Here is a 15,797-nt window from a genome sequence, read left to right on the forward strand (position 1 = left end):
TGGGGGCGGATAAAAGGTTACTTCAGTAACCTCTACATTCGACAGCGGGGACTGGCTACTAAACTGACCTCAGATCTGCAGGTGAGCACCTAGAATACATATTATAATTCACTAAACCACTCCCAGTGGAATATACCAGGTTATCCCTAGACCAGGGGTGTCAGGTCCAGTTCTCACAGGTCAAAGTGTCATCATGTTTTTATCAACCTCAAACTAAATTGATCAACTGGTGTTACTGATTGGCTAGATATGGCCAGGTGGCCAGCCCTAAACTGATCTAAAGTCAGATTTGCATTTCCCACTCATAATGGTTAGGTTAGCTTCAGGGGAGAGAAAGCTGGTCCTAGATCTGTGGTTAAAAGGCAATACCTACCTGGATCCCTCCTCTTTCTCTCTGTCATCCAGACCTCTACAATTCTTATATTACATCATAGCATCGCCCCTACAGATATAGATAGGTAGATCTATCATAGATATATTTGATATAGATTGTATATATTAGGTAACTAAATCCATTCTTTCTTAGATATAACGAAACAGGATAGCAGCATTTTTTAACAATGGCATCGCTTTGGTAGCTGAATAAAGAAGACAGAAGAGAAGGCATCTGAGTGAGTGTTTCTGTCTCTCTGTGCATGTGTGTGTGTTTGTCTCGCTGTGCATGTGTGCCTGTGTGTGTATGTTTCTGTGTGTCTGTGTCTGTGTGTGCATCTGTGCGTAAAGATTGCATGATTTGGCCTATAATAGACAAGGTACCAGATATTGATGGATACATGGCTAAAGCTTTAGAACTACATATCAAAATGGCGTAACGGAAAAAAACTACGAAAGACTGCAGCGAACAGCGCAAATAGGACACAGACACAGTAAAGTAAGGAATTGACTGTAAAGAAATATAAAGAAAAATACACTTTGTCTATTAGGTTTAAAAAGATACAAAATAATGTCATGCGGGTCATTGAGGAGCTTACTGGGCTCCTGGCTGGCTAATGCTTGGTTATCAGTTTGTTTGTTCTGGCCACGAACAGCTTCCCTCCAAATTACATAAGATAGAGAGACCAAACTAACAATGACAAGAGAAACAGAGAGAGCGAGCGAGAGAGGGAAAGAGAGAGAGGAGAGAGAAGAGGAAAGAGATGTGTGGACAACGGCAAGGTAGAATAACTGAAGTACAGCTCAGGTCTGTTTCGTTTGAAGTCTGTTTCCTCTCTCGGTTTTTTTCTCTTTCTATCCTGCACTTGATTCTTAAGTGTTTGTTTTCTTTCCTTTCTTTAGTAGATGCTCGTTTTCTTTCGCTATCGCTTTCTTTTCTCTTTTCTATCCTGTTGCCGATTCATTCCCTCACTTCATGAAGAAGTATTGTAGCAGACAGGCCATGAGGATGGAGACACCGGCGAACACACACACCACGACCGCCGCAAAGCGCTCATCACTGGATATTATCCCCGCCCCTTTCACCGTCTCCACGGCGCTGGTCTCCCCCAGGCACGGTTGCTCCTGGCGACGCAAGGTGAACAGGGAGGAGGGACTAAGAGGGCCACAGAGTTCATGGTTGGTATCCTGGCAACGGCGGCAGGCGCACACACGGAAACGGTAGTCGGTGTTGCCTTGGAGCCCGGTGATTTGGAAGGCACTCTCTTCTCCCTTAAACACCTGGATAGGGAGAGAGAAAGAGAGAGAAAGAGAGAGAAAGAGAGAGAAAGAGAGAGAGAGAGAAAGAGAGAAAGCGAGCGAGCGAGAAAGAGCGAGAGAGAGAGAAAGAGAGAGAAAGAGAGAGAGAGAGAAAGAGAGAGTTTGAGTTTTAAATACTCTTTATTGGGTCTGGGGGCCCACCACACAATAAATACTCATACAAAACCACAGTTACACATCAATTAAAAACACATCTCCAATTCCTCCTCCACAGTAACTATACACAACAGCCTCTGTATACCCCATATACTCAAAAACAGATCGATATTGTTGACAAGTTTGTAATAGGCAAACTCAATCCTTAGTCTCGCTGCCAACATTCCCTCCAGCATTCCCACCACATCCACAGACCCCTGTCCCTGAATGCTGTTCTTTCGGGTCTTCCATATCGCTAATTTTGCTGCCCCTAACACAAAATTAAGCAACACAACTACACCCTTTTGACTGAACCTGTACTTTGGCCCAAATATATACAGTTGGGAAGAGAAAACCTCTCCCAACGTTGAGAACCAATCAGTGATCAGTTCAATCATCCCAACCAACCTGGGACACAATAAAAACAGATGTGCCAGAGATTCAGACCCAGCACAGAATGGACACCCCTCCCCAACAGTAGGATCCAGGTGTACCAGATGCATATTGGTGGCTATAGCTCCATGTATTATCCTCCATTGGAGGTCAGCTGTCCTCTTATCAATAGGCAGTTTATATAATGATCGCCAACAGCCTTTTGGAGAGGCACCTGGACCAAGCACATCCGCCCACCTCGTCGATTTTACCCCTTCCAGGGAAGAGGCATGGGACACCTTTACACATATTCTGTACATGGCCTTCTTTCCCACCTCCTTGAACTCCCCAGCTCCGGGGTATCGAAGGAAAGCAGCGTCCCCACGTCCTCTTCAAATGCCCCCATCGCAGCACTAACAATCAGTGCAGGGAACACATAATCCAGACCCTCCTTCCACCGATCAGAATTGGAAGTGTCAGTCACATACTGCAGATGAAGCACTGGCAAGGAATCGCAGACCTCATCGACGACCTTCCTCAGTAGACGAGATGATCGGATCCCCGCTCTTTCTCCCAGCTCCTCCAATCTGCTCCTGCTCTGCATCAGATGACCCAGCTTGGTACACCCCACGCCTAACAGGCATGAACGTAGGCTAGCTGAACCCAGAACACGGGACTGGATGGCAGTGTTGTGAAAAAGAGGCTCTTCAAAAAGCCACATCCCTGGTGGCGTGCAGGCCTTACGGGACTTGACAAATACTCTCCAAGCCTGCATAACAGACTCATAAAATGGAGTCAGGCCAGTCAAATCACCCCTTCCAGCTTTAAGAGGAAAAGATGCTTGTCGAAGCCCAAACAGCCCGCTCTCCTCATCAATATGTAGGCTGTTTCGACCCAGCTAGAACAGTCTCTGTACAACAATCTCTGGGCTGCTTGGAGCCTGAATGCCGTGATCCTAGAGGAAATGTCCACCAGGCCTTGCCCACCCTCGTGCAGTGGCAGGTACAGGGCTGCTGCTTTAATCCAGTGTTGCCCAGACCAGAAGAAATTGACAAGGGTCCTCTGAAGCTCTTGTATCAGACCCTTTGGTGGCTGTAAAATCATTAGTCTGTGCCACAGGGTAGAAGCAGCAAGATTATTAGCTACCAGGACCCGTCCCCTATAAGACAGCTGGGGCAACACCCATTTCCACCTTGACAGTCTGGCACACATTTTCTCCACTACACCCTCCCAGTTCTTTTTTTGAAAGACATCGGAGCCTAGAAAAACCCCCAAAGTCTTCATTCCATCTCTGCCCCACTGAAGCCCCCTGGTAACCATGGAGTAGACCCCATCTGAAGCTGACCTGCCCACAGCGCTTCACTCTTTCCCCAATTGACTTTAGCTGAGGAGGCCCCCTCATACACCTTTAAAGCGTTTGAGAACCTTAACATCCTCACCCCTGTAATAAAAACTATCACGTCATCTGCATACGCAGACAGTGCTATCGTGGGACCCTTCGTTACACCTGGCACAAAGAAACCAGTAAGCTTCGCTCTTAAAAAACAAAGCATTGGTTCAATCGCCAGACTATATAACTGCCCTGAAATTGGGCATCCCTGCCTGATGCCCCTTTCGACAGGGATGGGGCAACTTAAACCACCACCCACCTTCACCATACACGAGGCTCCAGCATACAGTAAATTCACCCAAGACAGAAAAACATCCCCAAACCCAAAGGCTTTCATTATTTTAAACAAGTACTGGTGGTCCACACGATCAAAAGCCTTCTCCTGATCCAACGAAAGTAAACCCACATTTACATCAGACAGTTTACAAATGTCTAAAACATCTCTTATCAGAAACAAGTTGTCAACAATAGAGCGATCAGGTACACAGTAGGACTGGTCCTTGTGGATCAACAACCCCAGATACTCTTTCAACCTGTTTGAGAGACATTTAGAAACAATTTTATATTCTGCGCACAGCAAAGCAACAGGTCTCCAATTTTTTTATGAGAGCCAAATCCCCCTTTTTTGGCAACAGTGAAAGCACTGCACGTTGACAGGATACAGGAAGAGAACCCTCATGAAAAGATTCACACATCACTTCATAAAAGTCCTCCCCAATAGACCCCCAAAAGTGCTTATAAAACTCAGATGGTAACCCATCGATGCCAGGGGCTCGGCCTGTTGAGAGCTGCATAACTGCTGTGGACAGCTCCTGCAGTGTAATGTCAGCGTCAATGCGACTCTCTGCTCAGGTCCCAATTTAGGAAGACCATGTAACAACTGTTCAGTACACATAGAGTCACAATCCTCCGCCTTATAAAGGGACGAGTAGAAATCCACGGCATGTTGACGCATTTCAATATCATTCGTGGTCACCTTCCCATCAGGGAGACGAAGGCAGACCATCTGTTTACGTTGAAATGTCGACTTTCCTAGGTTAAAAAAAAAAGCACTAGGAGCATCCATATCCTTGAGGGAAGCGAAACGAGACCTAATCAAGGCACCCTTCACTCTTTCATGCAGAAACGACCTCAGTTCATGTCTCTTGTCCTGTAAGTTCATGACTAGTCCAGGGTCATTCTGAGTGAGCAGCTTCAATTCAATAGATTTGATGTCCTGTTCAAGGGCCTTGATAGTCTCTTTAAATTCAGTTTGAGACAGAGCAGTATACTGTTGACAAAAAACTCGTATTTGGGCCTTCCCAACCTCCCACCATTGTCTCAAGGACTCAAAATTCCCTTTTATACCCCTCCATTTTTCCCAAAACAACAAAAACCTGTCACAAAACATGACATCATGTAACAATTTAACATTAAAATACCAGTAAGGTGATGACCTTCGTGGACAGGACAAGTGAATATCAACAGTAACCATATGATGATCAGAGAAACCCACAGGAGTAATGGCACACTTTCCAACCCTACTACAGTATTGCTCAGATACATACAACCTGTCTAACCGTGCTGCACTGACACGACCTTCATTAATTTTTAGCCATGTGTACTGCCTAACTTTGGCATTCCTTACTCTCCACACATCAGAAAGCTCAAACTCAGTTAATAGGCCAGACAGGCAAGTGGCTGACCGCAGGTGAGGTTCTTCAGCGGTGCGATCAACAGTAAAATCCACTGTACAGTTCCAGTCACCCCTAAAACCATACACCCCTCTTGGTCACACTGTCTTAACATTTCCTTTAGTTGATCAAATACAGCAATACGCTCTGTACCCTCATTAGGAGCATAAACATTCAAAAAAACAAACAAAAACCCCATAACATCCACCTTGACCAATAAAACCTGACCCTTGACAATCTCTGTTGTAGATACCACAGTCACTCCTAAGCCTGAGGAAAACAATATTGCCACCCCAGCACTGAAATTAGTACCATGACTGAGTACATGCTGCCCCTCCCACCACATACCCCAGTCAACCTCATTTTCCTCATCGCTATGTGTCTCCTGTAGGAAAACTACATTAAGCCTTTTCTGTTTTATTACTTCTAATACCCAAGCCCTCTTATTCCTGTCCCTTCCCCATTCATATTGAGAGAACCTACCCTTAGTACCTCCATGTAGAAAAGAGAAAAGAAAAGCAGAAGAAACCACAGAGAAACCAACGAGAAAAAAGACACCCTATGAAGCATGATCATCGTCATTATTTTTTTTTTCTTCTCTTAACCTGAACACGTTTCCCACCACCTTTTGCTGCTGCAACAGCAGTAATAAATTTCCTCAAGCGAAACCGCTTCTTCTCACTCAGCTGGTCTAACCCCACCGTCTTCTGTAACATCACAGCTGACCTCACAAACTTATCAACATCAAAATAATCTGCCAATTTGACAGATTTCCCAAAAGTCTGATCCAGAAACTCATTTACCTCCTCTAGATCATAAACTGAGTCCGCACCAGCAGCTGTCATATCTAAAGAGATATCCATATCCTTCTCTTGATCCTCCTCAGCTGAGAACACAGACAACTGACTCCCCTCTACCACATCCCTTTCAACACTCTCCACTTGCACCTCATCACTCGTACCAGGCATCTCCTCCACTATCTGGGAGACTAGCCCCACCTGAACATCACTACTCATAGTGGGCATCTTCTCCACTAACTGAGAGCCTAGCTCCACATGAACCCCAGCACTCGTAGTGGGCATCTCCTCCACTACCTGGGAGCTTAGCTCCACATGAAAACCCTCCTGTACTTCATTACTCGTAGTGGGCATCTCCTCCACTACCTGGGAGCTTAGCTCCACATGAAAACCCTCCTGTACTTCATTACTCGTAGTGGGCATCTCCTCCACTACCTGGGAGCTTAGCTCCACATGCAAACCCTCCTGTACCTCATTACTCGTAGTGGGCAACTCCTCCACTACCTGGGAGCCTAGCTCTACATGAACCCCAGCACTCGTAGTGGGCATCTCCTCCACTCCCTGGGAGCCTAGCTCCACATGAACCCCCTCCTTTACCCCAGCACTCATACTGGGCACCTGCTCACCAGTCTGAGGAACTGGCTCTTCAGATACATCCTTACCTTCTACAACAATACTTTTCTGTAGCATAACATTTCCTTCTAATACAAGTTGCAACCCCGTGCCCTCAACACGGATAACTTGTTCCTCAGCAACAGGTGCTTGTGGCTGCTCTACCGCTGTCGGTCCACCTCTCCCTACATCAGTGGGCCCAGGCGTTACGATGACCACCTGTGCCCCTCCCTCTGCCTTCTCCCTTTTCGGGCAAGCATGTCGCTTATGACCAACATCCCCACACTCAAAACACCGTTGACTACCCGTACTAGCATAAGCCATATACAATCTATTGTCATACTTGATTTTAAACAATAACTCTAAAGTCTGCTCCGGTGAGTCCAAAAACATAAACACCTGTCGCCGAAATGACATTACCTGTTTCAACGCCGGGTGTTTGCAACCCAACGGGACAACCTTAATTGAACTGGCGAACTTCCCAAAGCGCAATAACTCGCGCTCCAATAGCTCATTAGGAATAAACGGTGGTACATTTGAAATAGTTACCCTTGTTGACGGAGAAAAAGCGGCGTAACTTGAATAAACATTCCTTTAAGAAGTACACCATGCTCAACCATCCGATCAACTAGACACTCTTCTTTAAGAAATACCACCACAGCTTTATTCATCCGGGATGCATACGCAATATTCTCATAGCCTACCTTCTCTCCTACGGCGACCAGAAACTCCTCCACCGTGACAGCAGCTTCAGTAACACACCTAAAGCCATGCCGAAGTGACAGGGACGGCATCCCCATTCGGGCTGCCATCCCCGCCAAAATCAGGGTAATTTCGATACGAAAACAAAATACTTAATTCTACCACAACAAAAATAATAACGTTAATCATGCATCAACAAAAAAAATGCCACCAAGAAATAGCAAACCGAAAGAAAGTTGTGAATATCTAACTCTCCACAACACACGCACTCCTTCACTCAAACAATTCCCAGCATGCACCAATCACTCCCAGCATGCAGAGAGAGAGAGAGAGAGAGAAAGAGAGAGAGAGAGAGAAAGAGAGAGAGAGAGATAGAGAAAGAGAGAAAGAGAACAAGAGAGAAAGAGAGGAAGAGAGAAAGAGAGAAAGAGAGAAAGAGAGAGAGAGAGAGAGAGAGAGCGAAAGAGAGAGAGAGAGAAAGAGAGAGAGCGAAAGAGAGAAAGAGAGAGAGCGAAAGAGAGAGAGAGAGAAAGAGAGCGAAAGAGAGAGAGCGAAAAAGAGAGAAAGAGAGAGCGAAAGAAAGAACGTTGATTTAGAAACTACCTCATCAACAACAACAATTGATTCAGACCAAACAGGTTCAGAACGTGTGTGTTTGTGTGTGTGTGTGTTTGTTAGTATTGACTCTTAACAGTCCCCCTGCTGCTATTCTACATTAGTGAAATCCAATCAGTGCATGAAAGAGGCTATAGAGGCTGTTATCTGGTTAACATTATCAACGCTGCCTCTGTACAGAAGGGATTTAACCACCTCAAGAACCACTTAGGACACACACTCACACAAGTCTCCTGCCTCCAACTGCTCGCTTAATTAATAAGAACAAAACCTCACTGGAGATAAGTACCAGTGTGTCTGCGTGTGTGTTTTCTTGAATGTGCTGTTCGACTGCCAAAAGTCCAAGTGTGATTGTGTGTGTGTGTGTGTGTGTGTGTGTGTGTATATTGACAACCATATTGAGTTTCCATAAAGGTCCATTGGCAGCAGACACTGTTAAATGTCAGTGGTCCGGGCTGTAATAGTCATTAACGCACTGCCTTCACTCTGCTGTCACCACAGTACATGAAAGAGAACATGGAAGACAGGATAACTAGTCAGTTGCACAACTGAATGCATTCAACCCATATGTATCTTCTGCATTTAACCCAGCCCCCGCACCTCTCTGAATCAGAGACCATAATCACCATCCAGGTCATTTAACCCAGCCCCCCGCACCTCTCTGAATCAGAGACCATAATCACCATCCAGGTCATTTAACCCAGCCCCCCCCACCTCTCTGAATCAGAGACCATAATCACCATCCAGGTCATTTAACCCAGCCCCCCGCTCCTCTTTGAATCAGACACCATAATCACCATCCAGGTCATTTAACCCAGCCCCCCCACCTCTCTGAATCAGAGACCATAATCACCATCCAGGTACTTTAACCCAGCCCCCGCACCTCTCTGAATCAGAGACCATAATCACCATCCAGGTCATTTAACCCAGCCCCCGCACCTCTCTGAATCAGAGACCATAATCACCATCCAGGTCATTTAACCCAGCCCCCACACCTCTCTGAATCAGAGACCATAATCACCATCCAGGTCATTTAACCCAGCCCCCCACCACTCTGAATCAGAGACCATAATCACCATCCAGGTCATTTAACCCAGCCCCCGCACCTCTCTGAATCAGAGACCATAATCACCATCCAGGTCATTTAACCCAGCCCCCCACCTCTCTGAATCAGAGACCATAATCACCATCCAGGTCATTTAACCCAGCCCCCGCACCTCTCTGAATCAGAGACCATAATCACCATCCAGGTCATTTAACCCAGCCCCCACCTCTCTGAATCAGAGACCATAATCACCATCCAGGTCATTTAACCCAGCCCCCCCCCACCTCTCTGAATCAGAGTCCATAATCATCATCCAGGTCATCGGCGCCCAGGGAGCACTTGTTGTTGGGGGTTAACTGCCTTGCTCAAGGGTAAAACGGCAGATTCTCTCAGATTTCCAACTTGCCAGTTCGGGGATTCAAACCAGCTAGGCTACCTGCCACCCTGATGAATCAGCTGTGTGTGTCGCGCGCGAGAGTGTACAGGCTGTACTAAATACATTTTAACGGCAGTGAAAATCTATTTCTCCTCCCCTTACAGACAGATTCAATTAAAAGTCCAAACATCCTTCATAAGGTGAGCTGGGAGATGAGAGTGATCATAGTAAATACAGCTATCCTCACATGAACTGAGCGTGTGTGTGTGTTACCTGTTTGTACTCTGACTCTCGTCCAACCAGCACCTGAAGGACGTAATTGACACGGTCGCCTCTCATTGGTGGAATGGCCTCCCAGGTGACCTCACACACATTCCCTTCCAGCTGGTGCACTCTGGGAGCTGTAGGCAGACAGGACACATTGTCACAAACAATGTCAAACACACGGAAACCACAGGCGGCTGATGGCACCTTGATTTGGGAGGATGACTCATGGTAGTGGTTGCAACGGAATAAATGGAATGGTATCAAACACGTCCAACACATCAAATCAAATCAAATTTTATTTGTCACATACACATGGTTAGCAGATGTTAATGCGAGTGTAGCGAAATGCTTGTGCTTCTAGTTCCGACAATGCAGTAATAACGTCCAACACATGGTTTCCATATGGTTGATATACAGTTGAAGTAGGAAGTTTACATACAACTTAGCTAAATACATTTAAAATCTGTTTTTCACAACTCCTGACATTTAATCCTAGTAAAAATAATCGTCTTAGGTCAGTTAGGATCACCACTTTATTTTAAGAATGTGAAATGTCAGAATAATAGTAGAGAGAATGATTTATTTCAGCTTTTATTTCTTTCATCACATTCCCAGTGAGTCAGAAGTTTACATACACTCAATTAGTATTTGGTAGCATTGCCTTCAAATTGTTTATCTTGGGTCAAATGTTTCAGGTAGCCTTCCACAAGCTTCCCACAATAATTTGGGTGAATTATGGCCCATTCCTCCTGACAGAGCTGGTGTAACTGAGTCAGGTTTGTAGGCCTCCTTGCTCGCACACACTTTTTCAGTTCTGCCCACAATTATTCTATGGGATTGAGGTCATTTGCGACCAAGCTTTAACTTCCTGACTGATGTCTTGAGATGTTGCTTCAATATATCCACATAGTTTTCCTCCCTCATGATGCCATCTATTTTGTGAAGTGCACCAGTCCCTCCTGCAGTAAAGCCCCTCCACAACATGATGCTGCCACCCACGTGCTTCACGGTTAGGATGGTGTTCTTCGGTTTGCAAGCCTCCTCCTTTTTCCTCCAAACATAACGATGATCATTATGGCCAAACAATTATATTTTTGTTTCATCAGACCAGAGGACATTTCTCCAAAAAGTACAATCTTTGTCCCCATGTGCAGTTGCATACCGTAGTCTGGCTTTTTTATGGCGGTTTTGGGGCAGTGGCTTCTTCCTTGCTGAGCGGCCTTTCAGGTTAGTGGCTTCTTCCTTGCTGAGCGGCCTTTCAGGTTATGTCGATAGAGGACTTGTTTTACTGTGGATATAAATACTTTTGTACCTGTTTCCTCCAGCATCTTCACACGGTCCTTTGCTGTTGTTCTGGGATTGATTTGCACTTTTCGCACCAAAGTACGTTCATCTCTAAGAGACCGAACGCGTCTCCTTCCTGAGCGGTATGACGGGTCCCATGGTGTTTATACTTGCATTCTATTGTTTCTACAGGTGAACGTGGTACCGTCAGGCGTTTGGAAATTGCTCCCAAAGATGAACCAGACATGTGGAGGTCTACAATTATTTTCTGAGATCTTGGCTGATTTCTTTTGATTTTCCCATGATGTCAAGCAAAGAGGCACATAGTTTGAAGGTAAGCCTTGAAATACATCCACAGGTACACCTCCAATGGACTCAAATTATGTCAATTAGCCTATCAGAAGCTTCTAAAGCCATGACATAATTTTCTGGAATTTTCCAAGCTGTTTAAAGGCACAGTCAACTTAGTGTTAGTAAACTTCTGACCCACTGGAATTGTGATACTGTCACACCCTGATCATAGAGAGCCCTTGGTTCTCTATGGTATTGTAGGTCAGGGTGTGACTAGGGGGGTGTTCTAGTTTTTTCTATTTCTATGTTGGTGTGCTTGGTATGGTTCCCAATTAGAGGCAGCTGATTATTGTTGTCTCTAATTGGGGATCATATTTAAGTTCTCTATTGTTCCCACCTGGGTTGTGGGATATTGTTTTGGTTTGTGCCGATGTTGCGCTCCGACTGCACGTTTGTTATTCTTTGTTGTAAGTTTCACTATTAAAGATAATGTGGAACTCTACGCTGCGCCTTGGTCCACTCATTTCAACAAGTGTGACAGATACAGTGAATTACAAGTGAAATAATCTGTCTGTAAACAAGTGTTGGAGAAATGACTGGCACAAAGTAGATGTCCTAACCGACTTGCCAGAACTACAGTTTGTTAAAAAGACATTTGTGGAGTGGTTGAAAAACTAGTTTTAATGACTCCAACCTAAGTGTATGTAAACTTCCGGCTTCAACTGTATCAGTCCACTCACTCCATTCCAGCCGTCCTCCCGTCAGCAGCCTCCTGTGACGGAAACCCACGCACCGTCAGACGAACCCTTACCTTTGAGTGCGGAGGGTACAGTCTTGGTGGTAGAGAAGGTATGCGTGTCTGAGAAGGGTCCCTCCCCTGCGTCACTACATGCCTGGATCCTGAACCGGTAGCTGGTGGACTCTGTCAGGCGCTGAACCTTGTAAGTATGACTGGGACCTCTGTAGATACACACAAACCTGGACAGAAAGACAAGGTTGAGAGGTAAGGAGAGAGAGAGAGAACGAGGGAAGAAGAGAGAGAACGAGAGAGGAATAGAGTGAAAGAGAGAAAGAGAAAGGGAGAGAGAAAACAATAAGGAATCTAATAAAATGATGAGAGCAGGCTCTCAAAGAGAGAACAATAAGGTGTCTAATAAAATGATGAGAGCAGGCTCTCAAAGAGAGAACAATAAGGAGTCTAATAAAATGATGAGAGCAGGCTCTCATAAAGAGAGAACAATAAGGAGTCTAATAAAATGATGAGAGCAGGCTCTCATAAAGAGAGAACAATAAGGAGTCTAATAAAATGATGAGAGCAGGCTCTCAAAGAGAGAACAATAAGGAGTCTAATAAAATGATGAGAGCAGGCTCTCAAAGAGAGAACAATAAGGAGTCTAATAAAATGATGAGAGCAGGCTCTCATAAAGAGAGAACAATAAGGAGTCGAATAAAATGATGAGAGCAGGCTCTCAAAGAGAGAACAATAAGGAGTCTAATAAAATGATGAGAGCAGGCTCTCATAAAAGAGAGAACAATAAGGAGTCTAATAAAATGATGAGAGCAGGCTCTCAAAGAGAGAACAATAAGGAGTCGAATAAAATGATGAGAGCAGGCTCTCAAAGAGAGAACAATAAGGAGTCTAATAAAATGATGAGAACAGGCTCTCAAAGAGAGAACAATAAGGAGTCTAATAAAATGATGAGAGCAGGCTCTCAAAGAGAGAACAATAAGGAGTCTAATAAAATGATGAGAGCAGGCTCTCATAAAGAGAGAACAATAAGGAGTCTAATAAAATGATGAGAGCAGGCTCTCATAAAGAGAGAACAATAAGGAGTCTAATAAAATGATGAGAGCAGGCTCTCAAAGAGAGAACAATAAGGAGTCTAATAAAATGATGAGAGCAGGCTCTCAAAGAGAGAAGGCAGTGGAAAGAGGTAGTTGGGTAAGGAGGGAGGGAGGGAGAGCTTCCGCTAGGATAGAGGATATAGAAGTGTCTGAGAGTGACAGAGACATAACTTCACCTGAAGCATTTATGGTATGGGAGTGATGCTCACACACACACACACACACACACACACACACACACACACACACACACACACACACACACTTCTTTCAGGGTATATCAGCTGTTGTTATGTTCTCTTTATTGCATAAATGCAGTATGACCAGTCAACCCAGTAAACAAGTCCATCTCTGCACAACAAAATATTATTTTACTCTCAGGACATTTCCATAATCATCAGTGCTGGCGGACCGTGTGTGTGTGTGTGTGTAAATGATGAGTTATGACCCAGGGTTGTTTTGACAAGGCATTTTGGCACAACCAGGGCCAAGCAATTAATACACCACTTAGCCTGAAATAAACACACACTCACTCTGAGAACATTACATAGCAGGTACAACCCCATCAAAACGCATGTCTGTCCATCTGTCTGTCTCTGTATGCATGTATGTATAGTGGGGCAAAAAAGTATTTAGTCAGCCACCAATTGTGCAAGTTTTCCCACTTAAAAAGATGAGAGAGGCCTGTAATTTTCATCATAGGTACACTTCAACTATGACAGACAAAATGAGAAAAAAATCCAGAAAATCACATTGTAGGATTTTTAATGAATTTATTTGCAAATTATGGTGGAAAATAAGTATTTGGTCAAAAACAAAAGTTTCTCAATACTTTGTAATATACCCTTTGTTGGCAATGACAGAGGTTAAACGTTTTCTGTAAGTCTTCACAAGGTTTTCACACACTGTTGCTGGTATTTTGGCCCTTTCCTCCATGCAGATCTCCTATAGAGCAGTGATGTTTTGGGGCTGTTGCTGGGCAACACGGACTTTCAACTCCCTCCAAAGATTTTCTATGGGGTTGAGATCTGGAGACTGGCTAGGCCACTCCAGGACCTTGAAATGCTTCTTACGAAGCCACTCCTTCGTTGCCCGGGCGGTGTGTTTGGGATCACTGTCATGCTGAAAGACCCAGCCACGTTTCATCTTCAATGCCCTTGCTGATGGAAGGAGGTTTTCACTCAAAATCTCACGATACATGGTCCCATTCATTCTTTCCTTTACAAGGATCAGTTGTCCTGGTCCCTTTGCAGAAAAACAGCCCCAAAGCATGATGTTTCCACCCCCATGCTTCACAGTAGGTATGGTGTTCTTTGGATGCAACTCCGCATTCTTTGTCCTCCAAACACGACGAGTTGAGTTTTTACCAAAAAGTTATATTTTGGTTTCATCTGATCATATGACATTCTCCCAATCTTCTTCTGGATCATCCAAATGCTCTCTGGCAAACTTCAGACGGGCCTGGAAATGTACTGGCTTAAACAGGGGGACACGTCCTGGCAGGATTTGAGTCCCTGGCGGCGTAGTGTGTTACTGATGGTAGGCTTTGTTACTTTGGTCCCAGCTCTCTGCAGGTCATTCACTAGGTCCCCCCATGTGGTTCTGGGATTTTTCCTCACCGTTCTTGTGATAATTTTGACCCCACGGGGTGAGATCTTGCGTGGAGCCCCAGATCGAGGGAGATTATCAGTGGTCTTGTATGTCTTCCATTTCCTAATAATTGCTCCCACAGTTGATTTCTTCAAACCAAGCTGCTTACCTATTGCAGATTCAGTCTTCCCAGCCTGGTGCAGGTCTACAATTTTGTTTCTGGTGTCCTTTGACAGCTCTTTGGTCTTGGCCATAGTGGAGTTTGGAGTGTGACTGTTTGAGGTTGTGGACAGGTGTCTTTTATACTGATAACTTTAAACAGGTGCCATTAATACAGGTAACAAGTGGAGGACAGAGGAGCCTCTTAAATAAGAAGTTACAGGTCTGTGAGAGCCAGAAATCTTGCTTATTTGTAGGTGACCAAATACTTATTTTCCACCATATTTTGGAAATAAATTCATAAAAAATCCTACGTGATTTTCTGTATTTTTTTTTTTCATTTTGTCTGTCATAGTCTGTCTATGATGAAAATTACAGGCCTCTCTCGTCTTTTTAAGTGGGAGAACTTGCACAATTGGTGGCTGACTAAATACTTGTTTTGCCCCACTGTATGTATGTATGTATGTATGTATGGAGGAAGGGTGGCTACACGCTCTGAGCTTCAAATGGACAAAAATAAAATCAGCGAGAGACCGGTGTAGAAACATGAGGATAAGAAGAGAGAGGGGGAGGCAGAGGTGGGGGTGTAGTTATTTCACTGCATCTTACAGAGAGAGAGGAGGGGACAGACAGACAGGTGTCAGGACACCACATGAGTTTGAGAAGGTCATTGTAGAAATGAAAACAATGTATGCTGTTTGGTCATTTGATATGTCTTTGTTTACTGCCAATAATATATTCTCTCTCTCTCTCTCTCTCGCTCTCTCTCTCTCATAGTGTCTGTGTATCTGGTTACCATAGCAATATGTCAATTACAGAGATTCCAGGTAATTCAGCCCTAATACTGTCTGTTTAGGAGCGGCAGGGGAGAAGAGGGACTAGGAAAATGTGAGGAGGGTAGAGGAGAGGGGGTGTCCAATATTGTCAGTTAAATCCATTTAGCTCTGATGAT

The 15,797-nt window shown here is 44.7% G+C and overlaps 1 protein-coding gene across 1 annotated transcript in view; it reads right to left on the bottom strand.

Moving 5' to 3' along the window:
• Positions 1–1,190: 1,190 nt before the first annotated feature.
• Positions 1,191–15,797, bottom strand: part of LOC112240063 (fibronectin type III domain-containing protein 3B) — a 154,835-nt gene continuing 140,228 nt past the window's right edge. The window contains 3 exon segments of the mRNA XM_042319519.1: positions 1,191–1,653; positions 9,683–9,810; positions 12,063–12,229. Coding sequence (XP_042175453.1) covers positions 1,342–1,653; positions 9,683–9,810; positions 12,063–12,229 — 607 coding nt within the window. The 3' untranslated portion in view covers positions 1,191–1,341.

The sequence above is a fragment of the Oncorhynchus tshawytscha genome, unplaced genomic scaffold (genome assembly GCF_018296145.1).
Source record: "Oncorhynchus tshawytscha isolate Ot180627B unplaced genomic scaffold, Otsh_v2.0 Un_scaffold_1528_pilon_pilon, whole genome shotgun sequence".
NCBI classification, from domain to species: domain Eukaryota; kingdom Metazoa; phylum Chordata; class Actinopteri; order Salmoniformes; family Salmonidae; genus Oncorhynchus; species Oncorhynchus tshawytscha.